This window comes from Camelus bactrianus, chromosome 7 (assembly GCF_048773025.1).
Source record: "Camelus bactrianus isolate YW-2024 breed Bactrian camel chromosome 7, ASM4877302v1, whole genome shotgun sequence".
In the NCBI taxonomy this organism is placed as follows: domain Eukaryota; kingdom Metazoa; phylum Chordata; class Mammalia; order Artiodactyla; family Camelidae; genus Camelus; species Camelus bactrianus.
Window position 1 is genome coordinate 42,237,803 of NC_133545.1, and position 27,037 is coordinate 42,264,839.

Sequence of the window (27,037 nt, forward strand, 5' to 3'; positions counted from 1 at the left end):
CTTGTTGAACTCTAAAGTTACACCACATGTGACTCCATAGAACAGAATAAATGATAAAAACAAAAGAACAGACCACCCTTCCTAGCCCTTCTAGGCTTTCATAATTCTTAGAAATTTGAGTTTCTGCATCTCTGTTTCTAGACTTAAGGAAAGACAATACTGCTTGTTCAATGAAAACAAACTGGCTGGGGGAGAGGGGCAGAGGAAGAGAAGAGGCTGCCTTTGAACTCAAGAGTCTTCCAAACCACAGTACATCTGCACTATTAACAAGTCCCTGGCAGGATCATTAAGATGTGCGGAACTGACGGTTCTGCCCTCAGAAGTATTTGATGGTGTATATAAACTGAGGAAGCCTGACAGCGAAGTAGCTGGTGTGAGTCTGGGGGATAGGACGGCAGGTTGGAGGGCCCTGTTTTGCCCTGCTGGTGAGCTTGGGAAAACTGCTCCCTCCCTCATGCCCCTTCACCTCTATCAGTAAAATGGGAGTTGTAATAATAGCCTGTCCGACAAAACTCTTGCAGGGTTTGCTAATAATGGTGATAATAAAATACTTGTAAAATTTAAGTGCCATAGAAATGCTCAATTATACGAGCCAGTTTTGCCTGGGCAGTCAGTTTCTCTTCTGACGTCATTTAAAACATGTTCTTGGGCGTTATAATCTCTTTCATGATACCAGGGAGACAGCAGATTGAGTGAAATATTATTTCTAGCCTAAGAAGGGCAACAGGAAAAATTACCCTGCTAGGGTTTATGCAACACTTTCATTTACATTCTTTCACTGAATCACGATAAGCTTGTGAAATAGACTGGGCAAATAAAATCATTCTCATTTTATGGAAAAAGAAATGGAAGCCCAGAAGTGTTCACTCACTTGCTCAAGGTCATCTGGCCAGGCAGGCTAGAGTTCAAGTTTCCTCTCTCCTTGCACTCTTTCTAATTTACCGCACTGCCTCTCAAAATGAGAAGGAATGGCATTTAATTGATGGATTATCGTTATTCTTTATTTCTGCTCACATTTGCTGAGCACTTGCTATATGTCTACACATTATCTCATTTAATCTCACAATTATGAAGCAGGTGCTGTTTCTTAAGGAAATCTTCACTGACCACCTCAGTCCAAAAAGAGAGCTCCTTCTACTAAAGTCACACAGCATTTTTCCTTACAATGCTCATCTGATAGATATCACGGACAATCCTTTGTTTCAGTTAAGTTTTCACACACACTCTACACAGTGATGTCCTCAGGAACAGGAATCGTATCAATCTTGGGGCCTCCATGGTACTCAGAATCGTGCAGTGTGCGTTACAGATGCTCAATGAGTATTTGTTGCTTGAGTAATCACAGGTATATGATTTTTTAAAAATACTTACATGGAGCCAAGTTTCAGAGTAATAAATATTTCACATTCCAGAAAATGAGAAGTCATAGCTCTCCAATTATTTGAGTGAACACTACATTAGCTGATTACATTTCTGCTTACCATTATTTTATGTCTCGGCTATACCTTAGAAATACATATTTTCAAGGCGCAGGATCTGCCAGTGGGTATCATCCTATTATGCAGAACAAGGATCTCACACATGGCTGATCTGATTACCCAAAGCTCTTTGCCTGGTGGCTCCTTACCTGATAACATATTGTCTGTTTTTATTGAGGGAAACTTCAAAGTCATTTCATGCTTGTGCCTATGAATCATCAGATGGTCCTCTGTTGGGAAGCGCTGTCAGATAAACAGAAAAAAAGGGAGAAGGGAGAGGAGCCATTCAGTTTTGTAATACATATTTGCCATCATAGAGAAAACGATTTATTCAGCATTACAAACGTGACAGGCAAAACAAAAAATTAGTTCTGAAAAGGTGTGAAAGCATAAGTAAAATGACAAATTATTTTATGCAAGCACATATGCATTCACATCAGACTTTGGGAAAGAATTACATGTCATGCTTAATTATTTGACATATATCTCTACAAATGTACACCATGCCATTTGCACAGTATGTTTCTGTTTATGAAGATCTTGCACACTGATTATCTGATTTTTTATAATTATACATATGATTTAGAGTAACACGACAAATTATTTTCAGTGTTCTATATTACACTCTGTACAGTGTAGTAAACCAACACTTTATTTTTCATTTTCACAGAATGATATTACAGTTGTCAAAAATGCTGCTCCCAAATATTTTCAGCTGTCTGGCTTCCGGTCAAATGGTGGGACTGGATTTCCTGGCCCTCTTGTGGTTGGGTGGGGCCATGTGAGTGGTTCTGTCTATTGAGTCATGAATGGAAGTGACATGTCACCGAGATGTGAGCATCTAATTCTTGGTGCCAGACCCTCTCCCCTTTAGGATGGAGGTTCACAATATGAAAAACAGTGGCCCCTCAATCACCCTAAATCTCTGAAGGATTATGAAGAGCATCTCTGAAGTCTGAAGAATTCTGAAGAATGTCCTGCCACTCTATAATTGAAATGTATGGTTGGGCAACTGAAATAAGCCTCTGTTATTTTAAGCCATTGAAGCTTTGGAGTAATGTCTTATTGCAGCAGATCCTAGCCTATCCTGACTCAGACTGGTATGTTTTAATAACTGAACTTAACAGAGTACCTGCTTTATCAAAGTCAAATGAAAATACAACAAAACACAACAAAGTCTGCTGAATATTTCCAATCTTTGACAATCTAGAAAATCTTTCAGAGCTTCCCAGTTCTTCAGAATAGTCATTATAAATTTCAATTACCATTGTATACAATGGTAGAAAACTTTTCTGCAAATACATGAGAATGAGGGAATTCACTGGGCTAAATTCTTTGGAGGATTCCAAAAGTAGTTCTCCAAATAAATATCACTTATTTCTTTGCCATTTGTATCATATAAATAGGAAAGCATTGCAGTTGCAAAGCAGAGCGATTATGCCAGATTTCTGAATACACAGAGGTCTGATTTATAATGACATGTGGGTTTTTACTACAGGATCATCTATTCCCTTGGTCCTCTGTAACACCCATAGAATGACTGCATCAAATATGTGACACTACCATGTGTGGCTTAGACACATAGGTTAAGGCTTTTGACAGAAAGACTACGAAGTAAGAAACTTATTATAATCTTTCCTGTAAAATATGTAACCAGTAAACAACATGGTAATATCCTTCATTTGCAGTCATTTTTGGAGCCATTTTTTGGGTGCCATAAAATAATAGCTTAAAATAGAATACAAATGAGAATACTTACTATATACTACTAATAATTTCCATAATACCTCATATTAACTATAATTACCTTTCAAAAGAGACAATATAGGATATCTGTGATTTTTTTAAATTTGGTAGGAAAATAGCAGCAAATTGCATATCCAAAATGTACAGTCTGTAACAGATACAGAGCTGAGAGAGGCCACTGGAATTTAAAACATGGTTAAGGCAGAGGGCAAAGGAACAGTGAAATTAACATTGGGACTTATCAGATGAGAAAGAGCAAGAGAAGCTTGTTTCTCTTTACTTCTAGGACAAAGCTAATGGAGCCATAACACAAGCACGAAAAAACCTCAGACATATTATAGGCTGTTGCTAACAGAGCAAAGTTTCTTTCCAATGAGGGAAAAATGGGGGGAAATCCATCCATCGCCCCCAACACAGCACAAGCATTCATAATTCATATTTACTCTCCTTTCTGATTCCCAGCCATCCTTTCTTCTCTGTGAGGTTCCCAGGCTATGGGACGTCGCTGAACTAATGATTGACTGTGGTCCCCTAACACCCCACCAGGAGACCCTTGGAATCACAGGCCAACTACTACATTCTCTCAATTCTAATACCTCTTCCATTGAAAAATGTTCATATTTTAATGACAGCTTGTCAAGAAAAAGGAACACTTTCACATTAAACAGAGACATCAAGTTTTAGATACATCTTTCCATTTAAATTTGGTGGGGGTTGAGGGAAGAGGCCTGGAATTTTACCTTAAAATTGTATGTAAATTCTCCGTTCTCATATTTGTCCAAACCTTTCCTCAGTCCACTGAGCCTTCTCAAGGAAATGATCTGCTCCTTCAGTCAAGTTGAAGGTCATTTGAAATGCACCCCTTCAACCTTTATTATCACCTCCATCTCAGAGTTGGCTTTAACTTCATAGGCTCCATTTCCATTCCCTCCTGTCTCAGAGGAATAAGCACCCCCCATGTCCTCTTCGGGATCCTCTACACCCCATGTCTTCTGGGATTGACGCTCCAGCTCTGGTCTTGCAAGCCAGCATGCTCACTCCTCCTTGCCCTTGATTAAATCCAGCCTGGCAAGCCTTTACTCTAGAAAGAATCTCTCTCAAGCTGCTTCCTTCTCAGGCTACCATTATATCACTCTGCTTCCCGTCACTCCCTAGCACTCTTGAAAGAGCCCTCTATGCTGGCCACCTCCACTTCCTCACCACCCACTCATTCAGTAATCCCTTCCAATCAGGCCCCCGCCCCGACTCCTCTCTCATAGGTCGCCAGCCAGCACCAAAGTGCCAAACCCAACAGCCTCTGCTCAGGCCTCTCGCTGTCCCAGCTCCAGTGGCGTCTGACACCAGTGACCACACGTCTGCAGCACTGCCTGATTCCAAAAAGGAGAAAAGACGGCTTATAGCAATACCTAAGACAAAATGGGAGAGCATCACTTTGATGTATGTGGTCCCCAAAAAGGAAGGGATCCAAAAAGAAACCAGGCTAAAGCCAAAATGCAAGCCATCTGGCAGTCACTCTCAACCGGGGCCAATCTGGCCCCCAAAGGGACATTTAGCAATACCTGGAAACATTTTTGGTTTTCGCAGCTGAGAAGTGCTCCTGGGATCTAACTGGTAGCCACTGCTAAACATCCTGTAATGCTCAGGGAAGCCCCCTCCCCAACAAGGAATTATTCAGTCCCAAATGTTAGTAGTGCCAAGCTTGGGAAATTCTGCCACACAGTCCAAAGGCCTCTGCACAGTTTTCTTCTCTCTGACTTATCCAGATGTTGGATGCGCCCAAAGAACCCCTCCTCAAAAGGCTCTCCTCTACCATCACTCACAACCCCGGACTGTCCTGGAATCCTAACTCATCATGATCCCTCTTTGGCCTCTGCTAAGTCTCATGAGGATCCCATTCCCTTAAATGTCATTCCACAGAGGAACCCCCCTACTGTCCTCCCCAAGGAAAGTAAATCCCCCGATGATACTCTTCAAGGTGGCCCGTGCTCTTCCTTCATGGAAAACCGCAATTAATTAATTAATTGATGATTTTATCATGTGGTTTCACACATGATGCTTAAACTAGAAGCTCTGTGAGTGCAGGGATACATGTGTTTTATGCACACATAGGCTCCCCAAAAATGTGTTGAGTGACTCAAACTGAATAAAACTTAATGTCACATTTTCACAGCCAAAGCAAAGCAAACTGCTCAAATTATTGGATCCTTTCTGGCTACTGAGACTTAAGGAAACTAAGTGGAAATCAGTTTTAATTTAGTTAGGTAAGTCAATTCGCTGTATTCACAATGGAGAGTCCTGGTCTGGCAGAATTTCTCCCAGTACTTCAACCTATCTGTGTTTTCCTAGTGTTTCCTATTTCAGAACGACTTCCAAAACCAGCTTGCCAGAAAATAGTTGAAATTTAAAATAATTTTCTCAACTGCTTTTCTTATTTATAGGTTGAAAGCCAACATTCACTCAAAAGTTCCTGCAGAATCTGCCAGAACCCAAGCAAAGGACTCTGGTTTCTCAGCCGGTGGCTAATGTCACTAGAGGCACTGCAAGGCAGCACCAGCAGTAACATTTCATGTTTCCATGGCATCTTCCCTCCAGGAGGCTTCCAGAACCCTCCTCAAACTCTCTGGGGAGATACAATAAAAGGGGTCCTCAATGGATCTCACCCCTCATTGACTCCCAGACAATCGTTCCACATTCTGTTGCGAACCCCACCACATAAACAGGCAAGAGAGTGGGGCTTGATTCCACTTGAAACTACCATGCATTTTAGAGAAAGACAGTATAACTATCCACATGTCTGTGCTCTGAGTTCTAAGCTTGTCGTGTATCCCATAAAATGAAGATCTTGGCATGACCGCGAACATGTGGGTCATTGCCCAATGATGAGAACATGGAGATCTCCAAAGGGTCAAGTGTAGAAAAAGTCACTGACAAGTTCCAAAAGGAAAATGCCAAAGTTTGATTTTAGATGATGGATGTTTCCAGTTTCTTTCAAAGAGATGGGTTCATGTATAATAGTAGCAGCAGCAGCCGTCATAGCAACAGTGGACCTCAACTGAGCGCAGTGCACCGGTCCTACACCAAACACTCTACACACAGAGCCTCACCTCATCCCCCCGTCTAATCCACTTGGTGGGAGCCATCAGAGGCTACACAGGTTTAATCCAGCTCAGCAGGCCAACTTCCTCTCTTAAAGTTTAGATAAATGGGAAAACCGTGGGTTCTAGAAGAGCTACAGGGGGTTTATTTTAATCAAAAGGGAAAACAGAACAAAATCGAATTCTGTCCCCGATGGCGAGCTATTTCACCTGTAATCCAAAGGCCCAGAATTCAAGTGGCTATTGTCAAAGCAGGCACCCTCCTCCCCCTGTTTGAAATAACAATCCTGAACATCTGGTGGGCAGGATGCGGCTGGCTTACTTCCAAGGGAAAGTTATGGGTGGAAATGGCCAGCACCGATGCATTTCAGAGGCTGCGAGGGAAGTTGTTCAGACTATTCAAAGTGGAAAATGATGATGATGGTGATGATGAGGATGACAGGGAATATCTTGGTGAAGAAGGACAGTCCACCACAGACATGACTGCCAAGTGAGAGTTGCCTCCCTGTGGGAAAGTAGGTGTGATCCCTGCCGGCCAGAGCAGAGGACCCCCATACTCACCTGGGAGCAGCCTGGGGCGCTGCAGACAAACGGCCTCTCCTGCTCCAAATTCATCTTGGATTCCTCATAAATCTAAAGGGTCAGGGAGAGGGAGGAAGGAAAATAGAAAGCCATGAATATCTCCTTTTACCTGACAAACATGAGAAAGGCAATGGCTCCGAGCCCCCTCGTATGCCAATTCCCAAATGAGACGAGGAAAACATTAACATGAACAGAGGTCCTGTCCTGCTGAAGGTCCTTAGGCTCCCCGCAGTCCGAGTTCCTATCACGTTTTCTCGAGCACATGTCTACTGTATTTTGAAGGAAAATGCCAACAAAATGCAACCAAAAAATTTCTGTTGCAGCAGAAACTCTGCCTGTGGAAATAACACCGGGTGGGTGTTATTACCAGGTAGAAGCCCACTTGTGCAAGAAGATTCCAAGGCAACTTTTGCACTAGTCCTTTGGGGTTGGCTACTTAGCAGGTTGGCTACTTAGCACAGCAAGAGAAGGGGAAGTTACTGAGCAGTCATCAGCGTGAGGACTGACCCTGAGCATCAGGTCAGATGATTCACCCATGCTCACCCCAGAGAGCTTCAGTATGAACAAGGGATGCAAGGCTGCCCTGCAGCCCCCTTAGCGAATGGCCCTGGTGGTCTTAAATTCCCTTTCATTTCAGGCATTTGATGATGTCTCAACAAAAACTACGTGAGTTGTGCAGGGGTGATGAGAAACCAGAAAATGCAAAAAGCATTACCTTAAATATTTTGTTAATTTGGTTTTATAGGCTGATTTGAAATTAAAATTAGATTAAGGCAACTGCCCCTCTGATCTAGATAAGTTATCTGGAATAAGGTAGCTTTGCAGGGAGAAACCGTATGTTATGATCTCAGACATGTGTTAAATTATAGAGTGGTTTTTTCTTACGTAGGGGTTAGATTCCAAGGTAAGTTCATTAGGCAAAAATTGAGCATAATCAAAACTACCTTTGCAAATTCTTCCAAAAGCCAATAAAAGTACAATGTACATACATGATTGTGTGGGTTACTAATCTATACAGTAACATAAAATTTTTTTAAACATCATAAGAAGTACTATACAATTGAAGTTCCACAATTTAAATAGTTCTCTAAATCATACTTTTCTTTTTGTCAGTTTTGGAATTGAATTTAAATAAGCTCAATTTTGTAATAAGTTTAAACACATGCTGCTGTTGGGACATAGCTTTATTACAGAACTAAAACCTACTGCTTTGTCTCTGGACAAAGGAAGCCATTTGCTTCCTTAAAATGCTACTTGAAGGTGATTCCAAAGGAGTTCCAAGTCATCTTCACCCTTGAAAGAGGGAACTCTCCTTCACTCATGGAAAGGTTACCCTTCATCCAACAAAACTTATGTCACCTTGCAAAACAAAACAAAACAAAACCTCAATTCTTCCCCCAAACACTAATAAACCCACATACGTTCTTTGGGAAAAGGATGTATACTTTCACTTCTCCGAAACACAAAATGAAAAGGCTTGCCTTGGATAACAGTCTTAGTCAGATATTAAAAACAAAGCAAATTTTAATATATCAACTCTCTTCACATCACTCTCTTTCCTTATCGTAAATTTTCTCCAAGTAATGCCCTTTTTCACTCTCCATTTGGAATGACTAGTCACCTGTTAAGGCAGTAACATAACATAATTTTACAGCTTGCCTGTATCAGGCATATTGTTTAAACTTTTTTACTCTATTATACTTAGAAGAAGAAGAAGAAAATACAAATATCTTTAGAAGCTTTCCATTTGCCCTTGTCTGAGAAAAGTCATGAGCCACTAAAATGACTTCTCATGTCTCATTATTCATTTGATTTTTTCTGTCACTTATCACAGAGCCTCGCTCCTCTCCCCTGTGAATGCTGACAACTTACTTCTAAGCCTCCAAATAAAGGGTGACTGTGAAACTGAGAAAATGATTTTTTTTTGGTCTAGGTTTTTATTTGTTTATTATTTATTGAAGTATAGTTGATTTACAATGTTGTGTTAGTTTCTGGTGTGCAGCATAGTGATTCAGTTATACATATACATATTCCTTTTCATATTCTTTTTCTTTATATGTTTATTATAAGATATTGGACATAGTTCCCCATGCTATACAGTAGGATCTTATTGTTTATCTATTTTATATATAATAATTTGTATCTGCTAATCCCAAACTCCTAATTTATCCCTCCCCTACCCTCTTTCCCCTTTGGTAACCATACATTTGTTTTCTATGTCTGTGAGTCTGTTTCTGTTTCATAAATCAGTTCATTTGTGTCATATTTTAGAGTCAGCCCTCAAATCATTTAGAGTTCAGTTCATTATGTTCATCTGGGTCACTACTGTCATTATTTCATTTTAAAAACAAATGAATCTGTATCAATTTATTACATGCTATGGATCCCATGGACCAAACATTCTGGCAACATACGAATGGAATAAGAGTCATAAGGTAAAATGGCAGTTGCTAAAATAAAATAAGTTTAAAGTAATGAATAAGGTTGAAGAGGGTGTATATCTGTAAGTGTGTGAACCTCAGATGCTTTATTCTGAGACTCTGCTGTTCCCACATGTAGCCCTCTGTAAACAGCGCACCCTTGCTCATCCCCTTCTGTGTGGATGTTGGAGACAGTTTTACTAAATAGTACCACTCGCCCCCAGAGGCTTTATGACTCTTATCAACTCGTGTGATCTGGTCTGATGGATTAGTCAAGAGTCATGGTCTATTTTTCTGGTCTATCATTATGGTTCTTTTCTAGCACATATTGTAATAATTATTCTCTCAAACAGACTTCTACACCAGCCCTGTGTATATTCTTTTATCATCCATCAAGTGGGGGGCAAATTACTCTGACATGATTTTAGCCAGGTTGCTCTGCATTTGGTCCTCAGAAGTTAGGCCTTATCCTCTCATTTCCCATTCAGTTGTTTCACGAGCTGGGATGGTTTCATGAACCAGGTTTTGCTTGGCAGCCGCCACACCCCAGGCTCCACTGCACAGAGCTGACATAGTAGGCGTTCAATAAATATTTGCGAAATGGATAATGGATCCTGAATCATCACAATAAACGATCTCAAACAGCTTGCTTTTTTTTTTTTTCCTACTCCTAAGGCAGTGGTTCTCAAACCTTCTGGCCCACAGCCAAGTTTTCAGCAAGGCAAGAGGTTGTGCAGGCCAACAATTCCACCTGTTCCCAGTTATGAGCAGAGAAGAAATCTCACCAGATTTAATGGAAAAAAAGTCAAAGTTGCTTTTAGTGCAAAAACAACAGGCTCGTTTTCATTAAATTTCACATGTAAATTCTGACTAATTCATTATGAATTCATTATGAATTCAGTCTGCTAACATTTTCATAGACATTGAAATCCCTGGAGTCCAGTCTATTAACCATGTGTGGACTGTTTATGACCCCTGGAGAGAGCCTTTGAGTAACATGGAGTGACCCCATATCTTTGGTTAAATACAATAATAATTGTTTTGTGGGGGTTGGGAGGTTTGGGGTTTTTTTTAAAGTGTAGCCATTTTACAATATTGTGTCAATTTCTGATGTACAGCATAACATTTCAGTCATACATGTACATACATATATTCATTTTCATATTCTTTTTCATTATAGGTTACTACAAGATATTGAATATAGTTCCCTGTGCTATACAGTATAAACTTGTTGTTTATCTATGTTATATAAAATAGTTAAGATCTTCAAATCTCAAACTCCCATTGTATCCCTTCCTCCTAATTGTGGCCAGAGCTGTATAATCATAATAATAGTTTCTTTGAAAAATAGTATTATTTTTTGGTCCTCTTTTCCAAAGTTCAGATTCGATGTTCACTTAGAACAAATGCCTCAAGAGTCTAATTTCCCTTCCAATTTTTGGAAAACAACACAAAACCCTAATAACAAACCCTAATGGTGTATAAAGTGAGTAGAGGTTTTTCATAGCTGACAAGGAGATGACAGGCTTGATTTACAATTCAAACCCTAAACTGCCACTGGATTCCTCTGGCCTTGCAATGAGCAAGAATCTCTTTCATTGTTCAGCGTTTGACCCCACAAATTCCTCCTGGTCTAAAATGGGAAATCTTCCACAATGCCTGACGCAATCCATTCAAACGCTTTGCCAGGCATTTAGGGATATACTTGGAATTACCATTTCATGAAGGGCAAACATTGCAAAAAAACAAATGTTAGCAAAAAAACTTGGAAAGTCTACACAAAATACTGTAAGTATGTATTTTAAACTTAACAGTAACAACTGAGTCCAAAGGGAAAAAAATCCTACATCATCTGTTTTGCTGTAATCGGCCAAGAGTGATGCTTCCTCGTCTAAATCACAGTAAGTCATTACTGACTCTTAGTTAACAGCAAACTCCAATTTCAGTGGGCTGGCCCAAGTTTCCCCCGATAACAGCAGATAGATTCATACAGTGATATGGGATTTGGAATAGTAGGGCACTAAAAATGTTGTTTTAATCTGAAAATCTCGCATGCACTTTTATCACCACCAAAAGTTCTGGGAACTTCAAAGCTACAAACTGAAATTGTAAGTACAAATGAGCACTAGTATTAATACTGGTATGTTTACATCGGCTGTGGTATTGTTAACCTGGACATGAACGTATTACAGATCTGAAAGGGGGGCCTGCATTTTAATAGTGATGTTAACACCTTCTGTCAGCCTTCATTGCCCCACGATGAGCGTGGAATGAGCTTCTTGGCAGGACTCATGTGAAGCAGATCTCTCTTGCCTGTTGTACTTACTAGACTGCTGAAAAGGTTCTGGAGAAGGAGATGGGTCCTTCCTAAAGGGCCAAGGTTAGCTGACAAACATCTTGAGTTAGTCACACTGTGTGAGAGTCCAGGTCAGTCGTACTTGGTTTCTGGGAACCAAGGTTGTTTATTAACTAAATTAGTTAAGGGCAGAGCCAATTTGTACTTTGTGTAAAGCAAATATTTCTCTCAATGTACGGATCAGAAAGGCAAACAGCCACACACAATTATAACACAACACAAATTCACCAAAACACACACTAAATTATTTTATTCCAAGATGCTTGATTCTACTTTGAAAGCCAGGATCCAGGATGGGTCTCCCAACACATGGGTAGCTATTGGAAAGGAATTATATATACTAGATTTGAGGGTAAGTAAGACTTTATTTTGAAAGATACAGTACTTTTCACTATTTTATTTGCTCATCTGTAAAACAGGGCCATTTTAGTAAAACATTGTAAAATAAGATCATTTAAAGAGACATTATTTGAAACAATACTTAATTTTTAAATTATTTATAAATTATTTACTTGTAATTATTTTAATATCATAACTTCAAATAGAAAAATAAACACCCTTGAATCTCAGTCCAAGGAAATCAATTACTTTGTGGTCTTAGTGTCCCTCTATGCATCTGTGTATGTCTCTCTTTGTTTTCTGTGTGTATTTTTCTCTCTCTAAAGCTCTAAGTCTCTCTTTGAGATATGCAGATACCAACTACTATATATAAAATAGAGAAACAAGGTACTATTGTAAAGCATAGGGAACTATATTCAGTATCTTACAGTAACCCATAATGAAAAAGAATATGAAAACAACTATATGTATTTATATGTATGACTGAACTATTATGCTGTACACCAGAAATCGATGCAACATTGTAAACTGATACTTCAATAAGAAAATAAAATGAAATAAAATAATAAATAAAAATAAACCACAAAAAACTAACTAAATAAATAAAACTCCAGGTCTCTCTGTATGTCTGTTTCTGTCTTTGTCTTGTTATGCATGTCTTTTTCTGTCTCTCTGCGTCTGTCTGTCTGTCTGTCTCTCATTCACACACACTCATTTTATCAGATGTGTTCTGACTAGCTTTACTGGTAAAAAGATCTAGTAGGCTTGTTTCCTGTTTCAGTGTTATTCTTGAAGTAGGCTGCAGCTAGAATCTGAATTTCATTGGGCTATTATTATTTGCAGCTGTGTGACCTTTTTAACCCTGCTTTTAAAGTGACATTTCAGCCCTCAAGCTTGAAACGCCGTAAATGCTGCAAAGTCTTCAAACCAGAGATTTATACAGGGAACAAGACCAAGAGTGGGGCTATCCCCTCTAAGTGAAAATTTCAACTGGACCTGGTGAGAATGGGGTCTGTTACTGGGCAGTTTACCGCCAGAACTCTTCCCCGGAAGTCCTCCACTTTACACGTACCACTTGCAGTTAAGTATCACCATTTCCTTCAAACCAGAGTATCTATGTTCTTAAAAGATGTTCACCACCCACCGGTGTCCTAAAAGTTCAGAGTCTCACAGCCTGAATCAGAAACCTCTTTGGGACGGTTTCACACACTGCATCGCACTTGAGGGGCTGTCCAAAGTTCCCTTCGAACCAGGCCTGTGGTGCCCAGGAAGAAGGATTTCCAAACAGCTTTTGTCTCTAGAAACTCCCCGGGCCTTACTTCCCAGCCCTCGCAGGAGAGAGCACCAGGGGCTCACGTCCTCTCCTGTACTTTACCGGAGGTTTGTGGTTTTATTTATGAGGCATTTATACTGTGTATGAAAAAACATTCCAGTGGGATTGGGTTTTCATATGTTAGATTCCTCTTTCTTTTCTTTCTTTCTTTCTTTTATCTTTTTCTTTTTCTTTTTTTTTTTTTTTAAGTTTCCATACGTTTCTTTGGATATGAGGCCTCTTTTCAAAGTTTCTGGCTAATTTCTACTTATGTTTCACACAATCCTGTCTCACAGCTTTCCTACTGACAGGTTCAGTAGTTCAGAAAACCACTTGTTAAGTAACAGCGTTGGGCATTAGAGGCACAGTGCACTAGCCTCTTCAGTGTGTGTCTGTGCCCTAGGCCGTATTCTGAGGTCCGAGTTCCTCTCCCCACTCCCACTTTGCACAATACATTTTTTGCAGGACACACCCCATTTCTCTGAAAAGTTTATTTGACATGCATGTGGTTAGCAAAACACGAGCATAGAGATTCTCAGGTTTTTGAAGGAAATACTGAATGCAACCAAATCACTTGGCTTGTTTCTAGTGGGATTGAACCCAACCTCAAAAGACAAGCTGAAAGGCAAGCCCTTCCTTTTTACCTACTCCCAATATGAACAAACTGAAGAAAAAAGAAAAAAACAAAACTAGAATGAGAAGTGATCAGGGGTTCATTTGACCTCATCATCTTTACCTTTCCAAAAGGTCTCCCATTGCAATTTAAAATAGTTGCCCCGTGAAACACTGAGAGGAAAAACCATGAAACACTGAGAGGAAAAACTACGATAGCAAAGAAATTAAATGCAAAGCTGGGTATATCCTTCATTCTTGTCAAAAGCAGCTTGCCTTTAGAAATTCAGGAAAAAGTTAGCAATAGAAAAGTCCCTTCTTTTCCTTTTCTGCTAGATTATAGTAAAATGTAACTTTAAAATTATAACATGTTTCCAAGTAGGGCTACTCTGCCTCTGGATAATTTTTAAGAACTTTTGAGTGCATCTGGTTTTTAAACTGTTTTCATGTTAAGTGAATATTTTTAAATAATCTGAAAAATCACAACTTTCTAGTTGTGGTTCTCTTTTCACACATTCAAATGATTTTTAATGGGTAGAACTGTTTTCTTTGCACTTTATGTAAGTAAACTTGCATCTCCAGCAGCAATGTATGTTTGATTCATCTAATGTATGGGCTGAAGTAATCTGTAACGAAACATCTGAGAAGTTTCCTTCTTGGGCATGAATCAGAGCTACAAAATGTGAGAGCACGAAACACAGTGGTGATCACGCCAGACCTCTCTGCTCTCTGAGAGGCCCGGTAAAAGGCTATTTCATTTTAGTATTAAATCTTGTGATTATCATTACTGACTTACCAATGCAACACATTTCAGAATAATCGTACCAAACTGGGTGCTTTTTCCCCTTGATTCCAGAAGAAAATTAGGCATTCCCAAGTTCTATCTAAAGTAGCCAGCAGTTGTGTTCAGAGTCTGCTCCATCTCACCGTGTCAGTTGAATACAAGGTAAAAATACACTCGAAGACTTGATTCGGATTCCTACCACACTGTGCTTCAAATGTCAAGCATGTGAACATCTGACAGTACTAGCAGGTCACTTAAAGGCCATGGTAAAGCAAAAAAATCTCATGTCATCTGAAGATTCTGTCATCATTCTAATAAAGTTCACTTTCTAAACACTAGTGAAAGGCACATTTACAACTGCCTTTCTAGAGAAGGCATAGTTTCCTTGCATGGCCAGTAAGGGGATTTGGAAATATGTGAAACTAATTTTTAGTTGCCACTGTTACTGGGGGTCACCGCTGTCATTTAATAGGTGGGGTCAGGGATATGAACTATTCTGTGATGTGCAAAACGGGCAGCCCTGTGCAACAGTGAAGTTTCCCGACCCAACAGCCAACAGTGCAGATTTTGCAAGAGTAATAATAGTGTGAGTCCCTCTGTCCCCTGGTTTAGAGGTAAAAAGCAGATAAGAGTAAGAAAATAGTAAGAGTGAGACAATAAAAATAAAGTCAGCATACAGCAGAGGAAATGAAAATAAGAGACTAAACCCGTACCCACCTCTTTATACTTTCCAAACAGCAGAAAAACGCAGGCAAAGTTAAGCTTAGGATGAGGCTAGACTCAATGCCAATAAAAACTTTATGAATATTCAAAAAAGTATGTGAAATTATCATTCCCTCTCCGTGTGAAGGAGGGCTGGGGACTCTTGCCAAAATTTAACTAAGCACACGCATACACTTTCAGGTTCAATCCAAAGGGGAGACAGATGAGTAAGCTAGATTTTTTAAGTGAGTTACCTTGTGTGGCTACCTTCAGCCCCCACGCTCCAGTTCACTTACCACCCCATTCTAAGCAGCACTCACTCAACAGGAGCAGGAGACAGCACTGGCCCAGGGAGGAAACGACTCTTCCCAGATGCCCTTTCACGCCTGACAACTGCCTTGTTTATTTTATTTTATTGCTGAATATAGCTCCATCAAAAGACCATGTTTTGTTTTGGTTTGCTTTTCTTTTCTTTTTAAAATTTAAGTAGAGAATGTCACAAGCTTCTAAATTGTTTTAATGTTACTGGTACCATCAGCTCATAGAATATTTATTAGGGGATCACTGGCCTCCCGAGAACCAACTTCAAAGCTTATTAATAGGCCAAAAACTTATAAATAGGGATATTTATACATGCACACAAATACATACATATACACACATGCACAAATATATACATACATAAATACACGCATATATACATTTGATTTTTCTTGTTTGGCCTAAGTTTTCTTATTGATAAGTTGGGGGTGTATATATTTTCTTTTCACACATACACTACAGAGATTATTTCATCCCCATAAACTAGCTCAAGCCTCAAAACCAATGCCTAGTCCTAAACGTAACCCAGAGGAGGCTACTGAGCTCACAAGGAGGCAGGATAAAAAAAATCCAGTCTGCCTCGCAGCACAAGTTCACCACAGTCAAGGATCATTAAACTTGCATTTTAAAAGTGCAGAAATCAGATGTATTTCTGAGAATCACTAAGTCGTTTCCGCAGACTAGAAAAGTCCTTAATGTCTTTCTCAACCTCCTATTAAACAAAAGAGTCACTCACTAAAGCCGATAAACCCACTGAAACACCCTGGAAAAAAAAAAGGGACATGGAAAGAAAAGGCCTTTTCCTTGAATCACCACCCACGAGAGGTTACACCGTACCAGACTCCAATTCATCAAAAGGTCCGAGCCATTAACAAACAAACGAGGGGCCGGCTCCTTCTATCCCCAGGGCTCGGCCCCCAGACAACAGCTCCATTTTTCAGTCAACACTCCAAATCAGCACGGAAAGGGAAAGGACTTTTTTTTAATGCCCCTGCTCTCCAAAACCTAGGACCTTTCCCTCAGCCTGACTGTGGTCTCTCTGCTCAGGGGTTGTAAGTCAGGTCCTGGGAAACAGCCTGAACCTGATGTCTTCAGAGAGGGTAGGCAGGGTGCAGGCAGCACCCAGAGGGGATGTGGAGGGAGGCCTGCCAGACTTTCCCATTGAAAGGCTGGGGAAGGGGAAGGGGAGAGCCCCCACGTCCACATGGGTAAATTGCAGCCGTTCAACGAGCGAATTCGAGGATCTTCATAGGGCATTGTTCAGGGGCTGCTCTGGGGAAAGTGGCCTGTGGACAGTGATTGATTACCTGTCACCGAGAACGTGTTCCAAAGTGATTCAACCTCGGCATGCATTGGGGTAGGATCTGAAACCGAGGACACTGGTCTCATTCATTCATTCTTTCCTCACACACTCACTGAGTACCTACCAAGCATTAAGCCCCATGCTAAGATCATGAAGGCCCCACAAAAATAGCCCCCGCCCCTGAGCACTGACCATCCAACAGGGATTGAGGCATGCACAGATGTCTATGGAGGAAGGTATAATTTTAAAGGCCATAAAGTAGTTCTAGCAAAGTGCTATGAGAGGTCAGAGGCCATGAGAAAGCAAGGATGTGTCTTTAACTACATCAAATACCAAATAACTTCCTTTCACAGCTAAACATTTCTCATAATAGGATATTAATTCAAGACACAAACACACACATGCACATATGTGCATGTGGGCACACACACACACACACAGTTCTTAAAGCAATCTTTTAATTGTACTAGAGATAAGGTTTTTTGTTTGTTTGAATTTAAGCTTTATTTTGCTTTTAATCCTGATAAATAAGACTACATTATTTGTGATAAACCTAACACTATGGCCAGGGAATCAGTTTTCTGTTAGAAAATCAACAATTAAATCTCAGCTCCCTTGCTTACTAGCTGTGAGATCTTGGGTAAGTTACTTAACTTCTCTGAACATTATTTTTCTCATTATAAAAAGAGACTATAGGCAATATCAGCATTAGGCATTATCTGCCTCCAGGGATGTGGAGGTGATCAAATGGATAATATTTAAAAAGCACTTCACAAAGTGCTGTGAAATGTTAGTTACTGTTTTTATTATACAGTCACCTTGCAGTAAGCACATGGAGCTGCCGAAGTACAGTATAGTGCAGTTATGTCTACACTAATGACATGAGTAAAGAGATGAAAGATTCTGAAAGCTGCTGAAGGGGATGATCTTTAAAGAGATCCTGACCTTCTATGCTTCCCTGATAATCTAGCAATTATCAAGCCCAACCTTATCTACCAGCTTTTGACTTGAAGGCTCCTAAGTAGAATTATTTTCTTTGTCTTCTAATTGAGATGTGAGTCTGGTCTGTGTTCAAACCCTAACTCTGTGACATACCAGATGGCCTATGAGCTTGGGTAATGGGTCACTTGACCCTGGGATAAATTTGGCTATTGCTGGCTGAGCAAGTCAGGGAGCACTGGACACCTCGCCCCAGGCTTGGAGGAGCCAGGGCTGGAAAGGCACGTGAATTAGTTTACCTTCCTAGAGCACTGCTCCCCACCACAGAAATGCAGGGAAAGTCCCTTGCTAGGCAAGTCCACCCCGACATCTGTGTCTGGCTACGCTGTCCTTATGGTCCAGACTCCAGTTATAGTGAAGGTAGGAAAAGAGTGGAGTTTGAAAGCACCTGAGATAAACAGAGAAACTCAGTGCCTTCTTGTTAGTAGATGCTTTTAGGCTCACCTGGAGTCATTAGAAATAAGACTAATACAGACTAATAAGACCAATATAAGACTAAGGGGTAAAGGGGGTCAAAAGGTTAAAAAAAGTGCAGTTGATGTAAAACAGACACAGAAATTTTGATCATATTCAAAATATTGATTTTTCATATACATACATATTTATGTTTATATATATATGCTAAAATAAATAAACTCTAAAAAAAAAGAAATAAAACTAACACAGATTATAACATTTGTTTACAACCACTCTCCACTTGGGCTATCAAAAAGGAAATTGAATCTTCCTTTTGCGATTAGATATTCTTTAGCAAGTTATATTTCCCTTTATCATCTTACTACTTGTTCTTGTTCTTGGTCTTCCTTATTTTTTTCTTTTCTTCCCTCTCCTTTCCATTCCCAAAATATCCCACGTGGTATTTGATAAAAATACTATGAGTAAAACAGTAAGAGTTAGTTAGCTGTGAGATAAAGGAAGTCACAGCACAGTCAAAGATCTGGTCAACTCAGCCACCAGGGAAAATGGGAAGCTGACACCTCAATAACAGCACCATTTCCCAACTGAGGACACCAGGTTGTTCAAGATTATTAGCCTGAGACCCCGGTCCCTGAAAGCAGGTTGCCCTCCAAATATGGAAAGGTCAGTATGTGTGGAAAGCCTGACAAATTTGGAGTTTTCTCATGCTTGGGAGAAGTGAAAATCTTACTTAATGAAAATCTCTCTTCCATGTACCACCACATCCTATGTGTCAGCCATTTTCAATCTCAGAAAAGCATTTTCTGTCAAGGCTGAAAGAAAGCCTTGATTAGATACAGCTTTGATTTATCTTCGCCACTAAGTGCTTCTTCTGTAGGAAACACAGCCGGATAAAGCAGTTCAAATATGAGTTAGGATGGCAAAATCCTCAGTTCTTTTCAAAACCTTCAGTTTTCCTATCCACCTCTGCGATACCCACATCAAAGTATTTCTGGTACTCTCAAAGCGATGGTATTACTTAAATAGTGATGTCAAACTAGTGTCTATAAGATGCTCCAAGGACCTTGAACACAAGTTGAAAGTCGTAATATCATCGTTATTTCTTCATCTGTCCTCTACTGTTTCCAAAGAAACAGAAATAACCACTTACACAAACATACACAAAAATCCTCCGGACACCCAAGTTAACCAATGTCTCCCTTCTTCCCAAACCGCCAATCAGCCAGTCACCAGGCAAACAGCTCAAGCACCAGGCAAGGAAAACATGTTATTTTTCTGGGCAAGCCTTAACTTCACAGCCTACAAAACACAGCCCCACAGGGCACATCCCACACATGGTGAGATTAAGGCTCCCCTCTCTCATCGGAAACCAACAGTTACCCGTCCACACCCGCGGAAACTGAGGTCAGGATTCGCCAGCTTGCACCCTCAAGTCCAAGCTCACTGATTCTCAAGCTTTCCTACACAGATCAGCTTCCCTCACATCCAGGCCATCCCTGCGAGGCTTCTCCTACCAAAACGCAATGAACGCTCAGAACTGGGTAGCATGAGAGAGCTTCTCCCCACTGAGCCTCCTCCCCCAGCCGCCCAACACCCAGGGACTTCTCAGAATGAGAAAAATTGCTCAGTGTCAGCGCTGGACAGTGAGTCAACCTGGTGTCTAAATGTCCCCTGAAACAGGCGATGCAGTGAGCCAAGGTAAGAAAAGGAAAGTAAAACAAATACCACCACCAGGCTTCATAGTCCCTTTAAAAAGGAGGCTGTCAGGAGCCAGATTCCACAGGGCACACCAGCCGCTTTAAGGCACACCCCAAAGCGCTCATCAGAAGTCTTCAAAGTCCAAGGGAGGCTCCCCTGCCACGGGCCAGGGTCAGGACCCAAAGGTGACAATGAGACACACTCCCAAGAACATCTGGTCAAATAAGCTGGGCGTGGGCCTTTCCAGACGGCGGGCAGCGGCCTCTGTCTTCACGCCTCGGCTGATCCCAGATTCCTGTCCCAGGCTGGCTGGTTGGTGTGCAAACCTCACTCACCCAAGCCCAGTGCAGGTTTCAGGTTTTAAGGTGGCTGAAGAGTCACTCACTTTACCCTTTTTCCTCCAGACTTGTCAGTCTTCTGGCAAATGTCTCTAGAGGATTTTATTAGGTGAGCGTGGGAGAAAGAGGGGGGAAGGAGACAGATGAGGTCCCTGTCCTCACAGAGAACAAAAAAGTAAGCAAACACCACAAAAAGGCAGCAAAAACCACCAGCACGGAAATCAAGTAAGTGACCAAGAGAAACTACACATTTTGGAAAGTCATTTGAAAGAGATAAAGTGGGTGATGTGATAGAGAAAAAGGTGGAACAGGGAATTTTTTAACGGGGGAGGTCTGCTGAGGCCTGAATTATGCAGATGATTCTGTCTGAACTATGTAAATGAGCTGAACTATGCAAATGAACCACAGGGCTACATCAAACTAAAAAGCATCTGCATAGCAAAGGAAACTATCAACAGGAAAAGATATTTGAAAATCATATGTCCAATAAGGGGTTAAAATCTGACACATATAAAGAACTCATACAACTCAATAACAACAACAACAACAACAACAAAACAATTAAAAAATTAGCAGAATTGAATAGACGTTTTTCCAAAGAAGACATACAGGCAAATGAAAAGATGTTTAACATCACTAATTATTAGGGAAATACAAATCATAGCCACGGTGAGATATCACCGCATGTCTGCAAGAATGGCTACTATCAAAAAGGCAAGAAACAAGCATGGGTGAGGATGTGAACAAAAGGGAACCCTTATACACTGCTGGTGGGAATGTAAACTGGTGCATCCATTGTGGAAAACAGTATGGAGAGTCCTCGAAAAATTAAGAATACAACTACTGTCTGATCCCAAAACTCCACTTGTGGGTACTTATCCAAAAAATACAAAAACACTAATTTGAAAAGATATATGGAACCATATATTCATCACAGTATTATGTACAATAGATAAGATATGGAAACAACCTAAGGTGTTAATGGATGAATGGATACAGATGTGAGATATAGACAGACAGACAGATAGATTACACATACCTACAGATACACACACACACACACACACACACACACACATATATATACACACACATAATGGAATACTACTCAGCCATAAAAAAGACAAAATCTTACCATTTGCAGCAAAATGGATGGACCTTGAGGGTATTATGCTTAGTGAAATAAGTCAGATGCAGAAAGACAAATACTGCATCATTTCACTTATATATGGAATATTTTTTAAAAACCAACAAAATAAATGAACAAACCAAACCAAACAAAAACAGGTAGATGCCGAGAACAGAGTGGTGGTTACCAGACGGAAGGGGTGTACAAAATAGGTAAATGGGGGTCAACTGTATGGTGACAGATAGGAACTAAAAATTTGGAGGTGAGCATGCTGTAGTGTATACAGAAGTAGAATACAATGCTGTACACAAGAAACTTATGTAATGTTATAAACCAATGTTATCTGAATAAAAAATAAATTTTTTAAAAAGAACATTTTTGTTGGGGTGGAGAAAGTGTATTAAATATAATTTTTATTTCTCAGTAGGTTAGATTTGTTTTGTTTTGGTTTAGTTTTTACAGAGCTGGGCAATTATTTTAAATGTAAAGACAGTTTATCCATTGAAAGTTGATCAAGAAAACTTTATCCATTGGCAAATCATGTTTTCATCTCAAATCGTGGTTTTTATATATACATATGAAATTTTGAAGGATATATACCAAAACATTAACAGGTTTACAGTGGTTGCAACTAGGCAATGAGATTATGCTTTTTTTGTGTGTATCTAGGTTTTCTCTTTCTTTCTATCATGAACATTGATTGTTTGTGTACAAAATAAATCAGAAACTCAATGTAGGATAAAAGAAATATATCCAAAAGCATGTGATGATGGCAAGGACACTATAAGAGTCTATGAACCTGCCTTGCCCTTTGTAGCTATCTGTTCCATCTTCGGCAAATTTCTAAGCCTACCTAAATTTTAGTGTCTTGATTTGTTAAATGGACAAAACAATTCTTTTACACACAGCATTGTGGTAAAGACTGGATAAGGCATATAGTGACTACTCAATAAATCAACTCTATAGTACTGTGTAGTCCGCAAGAGTATCTGGGTTCAAATCTTGTTTTCTTCCATTAATACCTGTGTGACCTCAGATAAATCATTTAACCTCTCTGTGCCTCAGTTTCCTCATATTTTATAATAATGGCACTTATCTCATAAGGATGTAAGAGTATATGAGGATTAAAGGAGTTAACATATGTAAACAATTTGGAACAGTGCCTGGCACATGGTAAGTGCTATGTAACTGCCAGTTCTTATTACTGTTACGAAATTTAAATCTAAAACTTCTGAAAAGCATATGGTTACATAATCATGTAAATATGGTTTATTTTATGGTGACAAAAATAACAAGCAAGAATAGCATGGCGTTTTAGTATCATTCATTGGCAGAGACATTAATTTTTATTCATGTATAAACTTGTTATGTTTATATGACAAGAAAAAAAAAGCCAAGGTTCTAATTTTTATTTGTTTCCATGTATTAAACACAAGCTATAATTTCAAGACTACCCAGCAAACTTAATTGCCTGAGCTAGTTCCTCCAACAAGCATTTTCTGTGCCATCATTCTGTCTTTATGTTGTTCCTCCAGTGTAGAACAAGATTCCGTAAATCTGCATGCATATTTGTTAGAGTATGTAATCACATGGTATGGCAAGCACAAAGGGGACTCGGGTCTTCCACATATTTAACAAATACAACCTTGATTGGGAGCCTAACTTGTCTGGAACTCTGCTAGGTACTGGAGGAATCTAGATGAAAAAAGACTTGGTCCCCAAGAGATAACACAGTGGTCAAGATTACACAGAACTGAGTTTGATTCTCTTCTCATCCCTCTGCTCTATCCTCATCCACAAAACAGAAATAATAATAATAATAATAATAATAATAATAATAACAACAACAACAACAACAACTACTACTACTATCTCATTGGTTGTTGTGAAGACTAAAGTAAAAGCTGCCTGCAATTCATTTAGCTCATGGTAAGCTCTCAATAAACGTTAACTACTGTGTGGTCTTCAAGAGAGGCAGATACAAGCTGATAACTACATGTCTATGTGAAAAGTGAGATCGAGTTTTAAGGAAGACTACAAGAGCACAAAAGAGAGAGCAACTCAGGTAAACTGAGGATTTAGAAAAACAGAATTAAATTATTAATCTTAGCAACTTACATTCCCCACTCTGGTGCCTTCCCAACTCACTGACCATGATCCTTAGTTTGGCAGATCTGCTCTTGTTTCAGAAAAATAAGACCTCATCCTCTACACCTCTAGTCTCAGACCCAACCCAGGCTTACTCTCATCTTCATCAAGTGGGAAGGTAAAGCTACCTTGTTCCACCACACATCTGATGCTTGAGTCTATTCAACAACATCCCAAAGAACTCATCAAACAGATGCAGCTGGAGGACCTGCAATGATGGTGACCTTGCCCCCATGAGGGACTAGACACCATCTTTAAGATGTTCAGCAGTATTAGCAGGTAAGTCTTGGCCGCAGCTTTTGAAGCAGCCTGAGACAAATAAACTCCATCCCAGAAATGAGCTCAGCACCTCATGCCCATGACTTGTCTACCACAGCAGTTCGGGATCTCATGTCTATTCTACAGATAAGCTCTCCTGCTCAGAAACTCACGACTTCTGTTCAGGGCACTGGACACGGCCTCACACTCTGTTCCCAGACCCTGTGTCCTGATCTACTCTCTGCCACGGCTCCTTAAGTTCTGGTGTTTGAATTAAACTGCTCCTTGCAGAAGCGTGTAATGACCTTTTAAGGCTACCTGCCCACCTTCATTTGCTCTCATTGTTTAAGAACTTCTTCCTCATAGGGAACTAAACCCCATCTCCCTACAACATGCAGTCACTGGGCTCATCCCAACCTTGAGGCCATCCTGAAGAAGTGTAATCTTTCTTTAATATGTCAGAGTTTCAAATACCTGAGGCTACCCAAAACTGCCTACCACTCCCAACTTCTCTTAGACCAAGCATCTCCAGGTCACTTCTGCTGCTGCCCTCGAGGTGTTCTCTCACTAACCCAACCTCCTTCCGAGGATGCTGCCTGGCCAACCTGACATGGGCATTAGGCTGATGATGGCTTTTCTCTATCACCGATCCTAGGGAACATCTGCAACTGCAGCAGTTTCAATACAGTAGCCCCAAGAAATCAGCAATGTGGGAAGTTCTGGCTAGTGGGTAGGCTGCTGATGCCACCTGGGGTAACTTCTGCACACTTCATATCACTCCAAGAGAGCAATTCTTCATCTGTCTATAGAACAAGAATAAAGAATTGCAAACATCACTAGGGCAGTAACCCATTTTCATATACCCTCAACAGGGTCTTGCAAACAGGTGCAATAGCTGAACTATGTATTGTCAGAGCTGTGGCCAAGAATGCAAGCAAACAGGACTGCTTGGAACTGAACCTGGGTAGTATTACATCTTTTCCTGTCTAGATGTGCAAATGGACAGGGAAAAAAAAACTGAGAAGTGAAATAAAAGGTTGTATTTGTGTGTACTGCCCTTGCCTGTGGCTCTAGGACTGGAGTCAGTCTGCATAATGCCATAGCAAGTCCTTAGGAGTCCTCACTGTCCTCACTAAGAGGACAGTTTTGCTAGATGCTCTTCCTTTGCCCCTCCAGATCCACTCCCTGCCCCAACCCTACGTCCCAGGAGGCTGCCTTCTACTGACTGCCCCCAAGATTCCTTAACTGGAAGAGGAAAGGGGAGAGAAGTCAGGGGTCCACTCATGGCACTGTCTCTCTGCTGGGGTTCAGGTGGCAGTGACTGTGTGTTTCCACCTGTGGCAGGCAGCCCCACACCCACAGCTAAGCCCTCTCCAGTGGGTTCTTCCCTCGGCCCCCTCCCCCTCTAGGTCCCCTATTAGCTCTGAAGTAGTCCCTTCATTACATTTTCTTTCATTATTCCTTGGAGAGTGCCATCTGCTCCTGTGAGGACCCTGAAAGATACAGTGGTCTATGTTTGAGGAATATCTAATGACATTCATATGCCTAGAACTGCCATGACCACTGATTCTCTTAGATCATAGCTCACATTTGCAAGGCCCTGACCTAGGGACTAAGAGGGTTTCAGAATTCTCTAGAGGAGTCAATGGACCAGACAGATATCACATGATAACCCTGTTAAGGTAGCTCTCAGAATCCTGGACAAAGAAAAGTCAGATCATTCAGGGCATATTTGGAACGAAGGAGAAAATCCTGTTTGGAAATGTTTTCTAACTAAGTGATGTTGGTCTTATGATATGAAAAGCCAAATTAGAAAGAAGGCAGGGAAAGTGACAAAGATTTATTGCTATTTATTTAGTCTTCATCACAGCCCTACTGAAAAGATATTTTAATCCCCCTAGTTTACAGAGGAGAAAATCTGAGGCAAATAGCCTCCCCAGGGACCCAGCTAGAAAAAGGGGAGCCAGGAACCAAACACGTGCGTACCTGCCAACCCTGATGCCTGCAGCCTTTCCACAACCTAAACCACTTTTTTCTTTCAAGCCTGATTGAAACTTTCCCAAAATAATCAGTGAAAATTCCTGTGTAACCAATGATAGAGGTGATATTATCCTGAGAAACATTATCATTCCCAGTTTTCACGAGATAACAAGCTAGAAACTTCAGAGCTTTTGTTTTTTGGTCCTATACTTAGGATAAAAGTGATCAGGTAATAACGGGGTGGGATTTGCTAGAAAGACCACAAAAGAAACAATAAGCACCTACTTATTTAAATAATGCTTTTTATAAATGAAGGTGCCTTTGTGCCCTTCAGGTCTGTTTTTGTTTCATTTCTCTGACTTGCCCAAGTCTGGCTTCTCGGTTGTCCTTGTTTTGACTGTTTCTGCCCCGGCAAGGTGCTGCAGGCTCTGTGAAATCATTGCCTTTACAGCTGTGCTTGCTACTCTGCAGAGAGGCAAGAGAAATACAGTCTCCCTGCTTCCTTTTTAAAACCTGACAGTCACACTTTCTCCACTTCAAAGCCACACCATATGACCTCAGCGGGCTGACATAAATGGACACTCATGCAAGAGATTATTCATTCAGTGGCTTTTTCCATATGCAGGGAAAAAAGAGCCATTTGTTAACCTTTGTGGGGTTTAACAGTTTACAAAGCCATTTTCCATACATTAATTTAATTTAGCTCTTAGAATGATTTATGAGATGAATGTATTTTTTTCCCTCATTTTGCAGATGATGAACCTGAGATTTAGAGAAGGAAAGTAATACGACTGAGGTCACACCACTGGTAAAAAGCAAAACTAGGACTTGAATTCGCGCCCTCTGTCCCTGAGTACAAGGATATTCTTAGAACAGAGCAGAACGACCAATTTGCCAGTGCTCTGAGATGTTTCTGCACCTGGGAGGATTAGTCTAAGTGCCTAATGAGTGAGTCCTAAAAATACATTTATGACACAAATACACAAGTATTGCTTTAGACTCTATGAGGTGCTTCCAAGA

At 40.4% G+C, this 27,037-nt stretch overlaps 1 protein-coding gene across 5 annotated transcripts in view; it reads right to left on the reverse strand.

Moving 5' to 3' along the window:
- The window catches only part of CREB5 (cAMP responsive element binding protein 5), a 386,139-nt gene that overhangs the window by 309,891 nt on the left and 49,211 nt on the right, over positions 1 to 27,037 (reverse strand). For all 5 annotated transcript variants that reach the window (XM_074367300.1, XM_010971472.3, XM_045508120.2 and 2 more), the window contains 2 exons: positions 6,881 to 6,952; positions 1,628 to 1,721 (listed from right to left, as the gene is read on the reverse strand). In XM_074367300.1, coding sequence (XP_074223401.1) covers positions 1,628 to 1,721; positions 6,881 to 6,952 — 166 coding nt within the window. The remainder of the gene's footprint in view (positions 1 to 1,627; positions 1,722 to 6,880; positions 6,953 to 27,037) is intronic.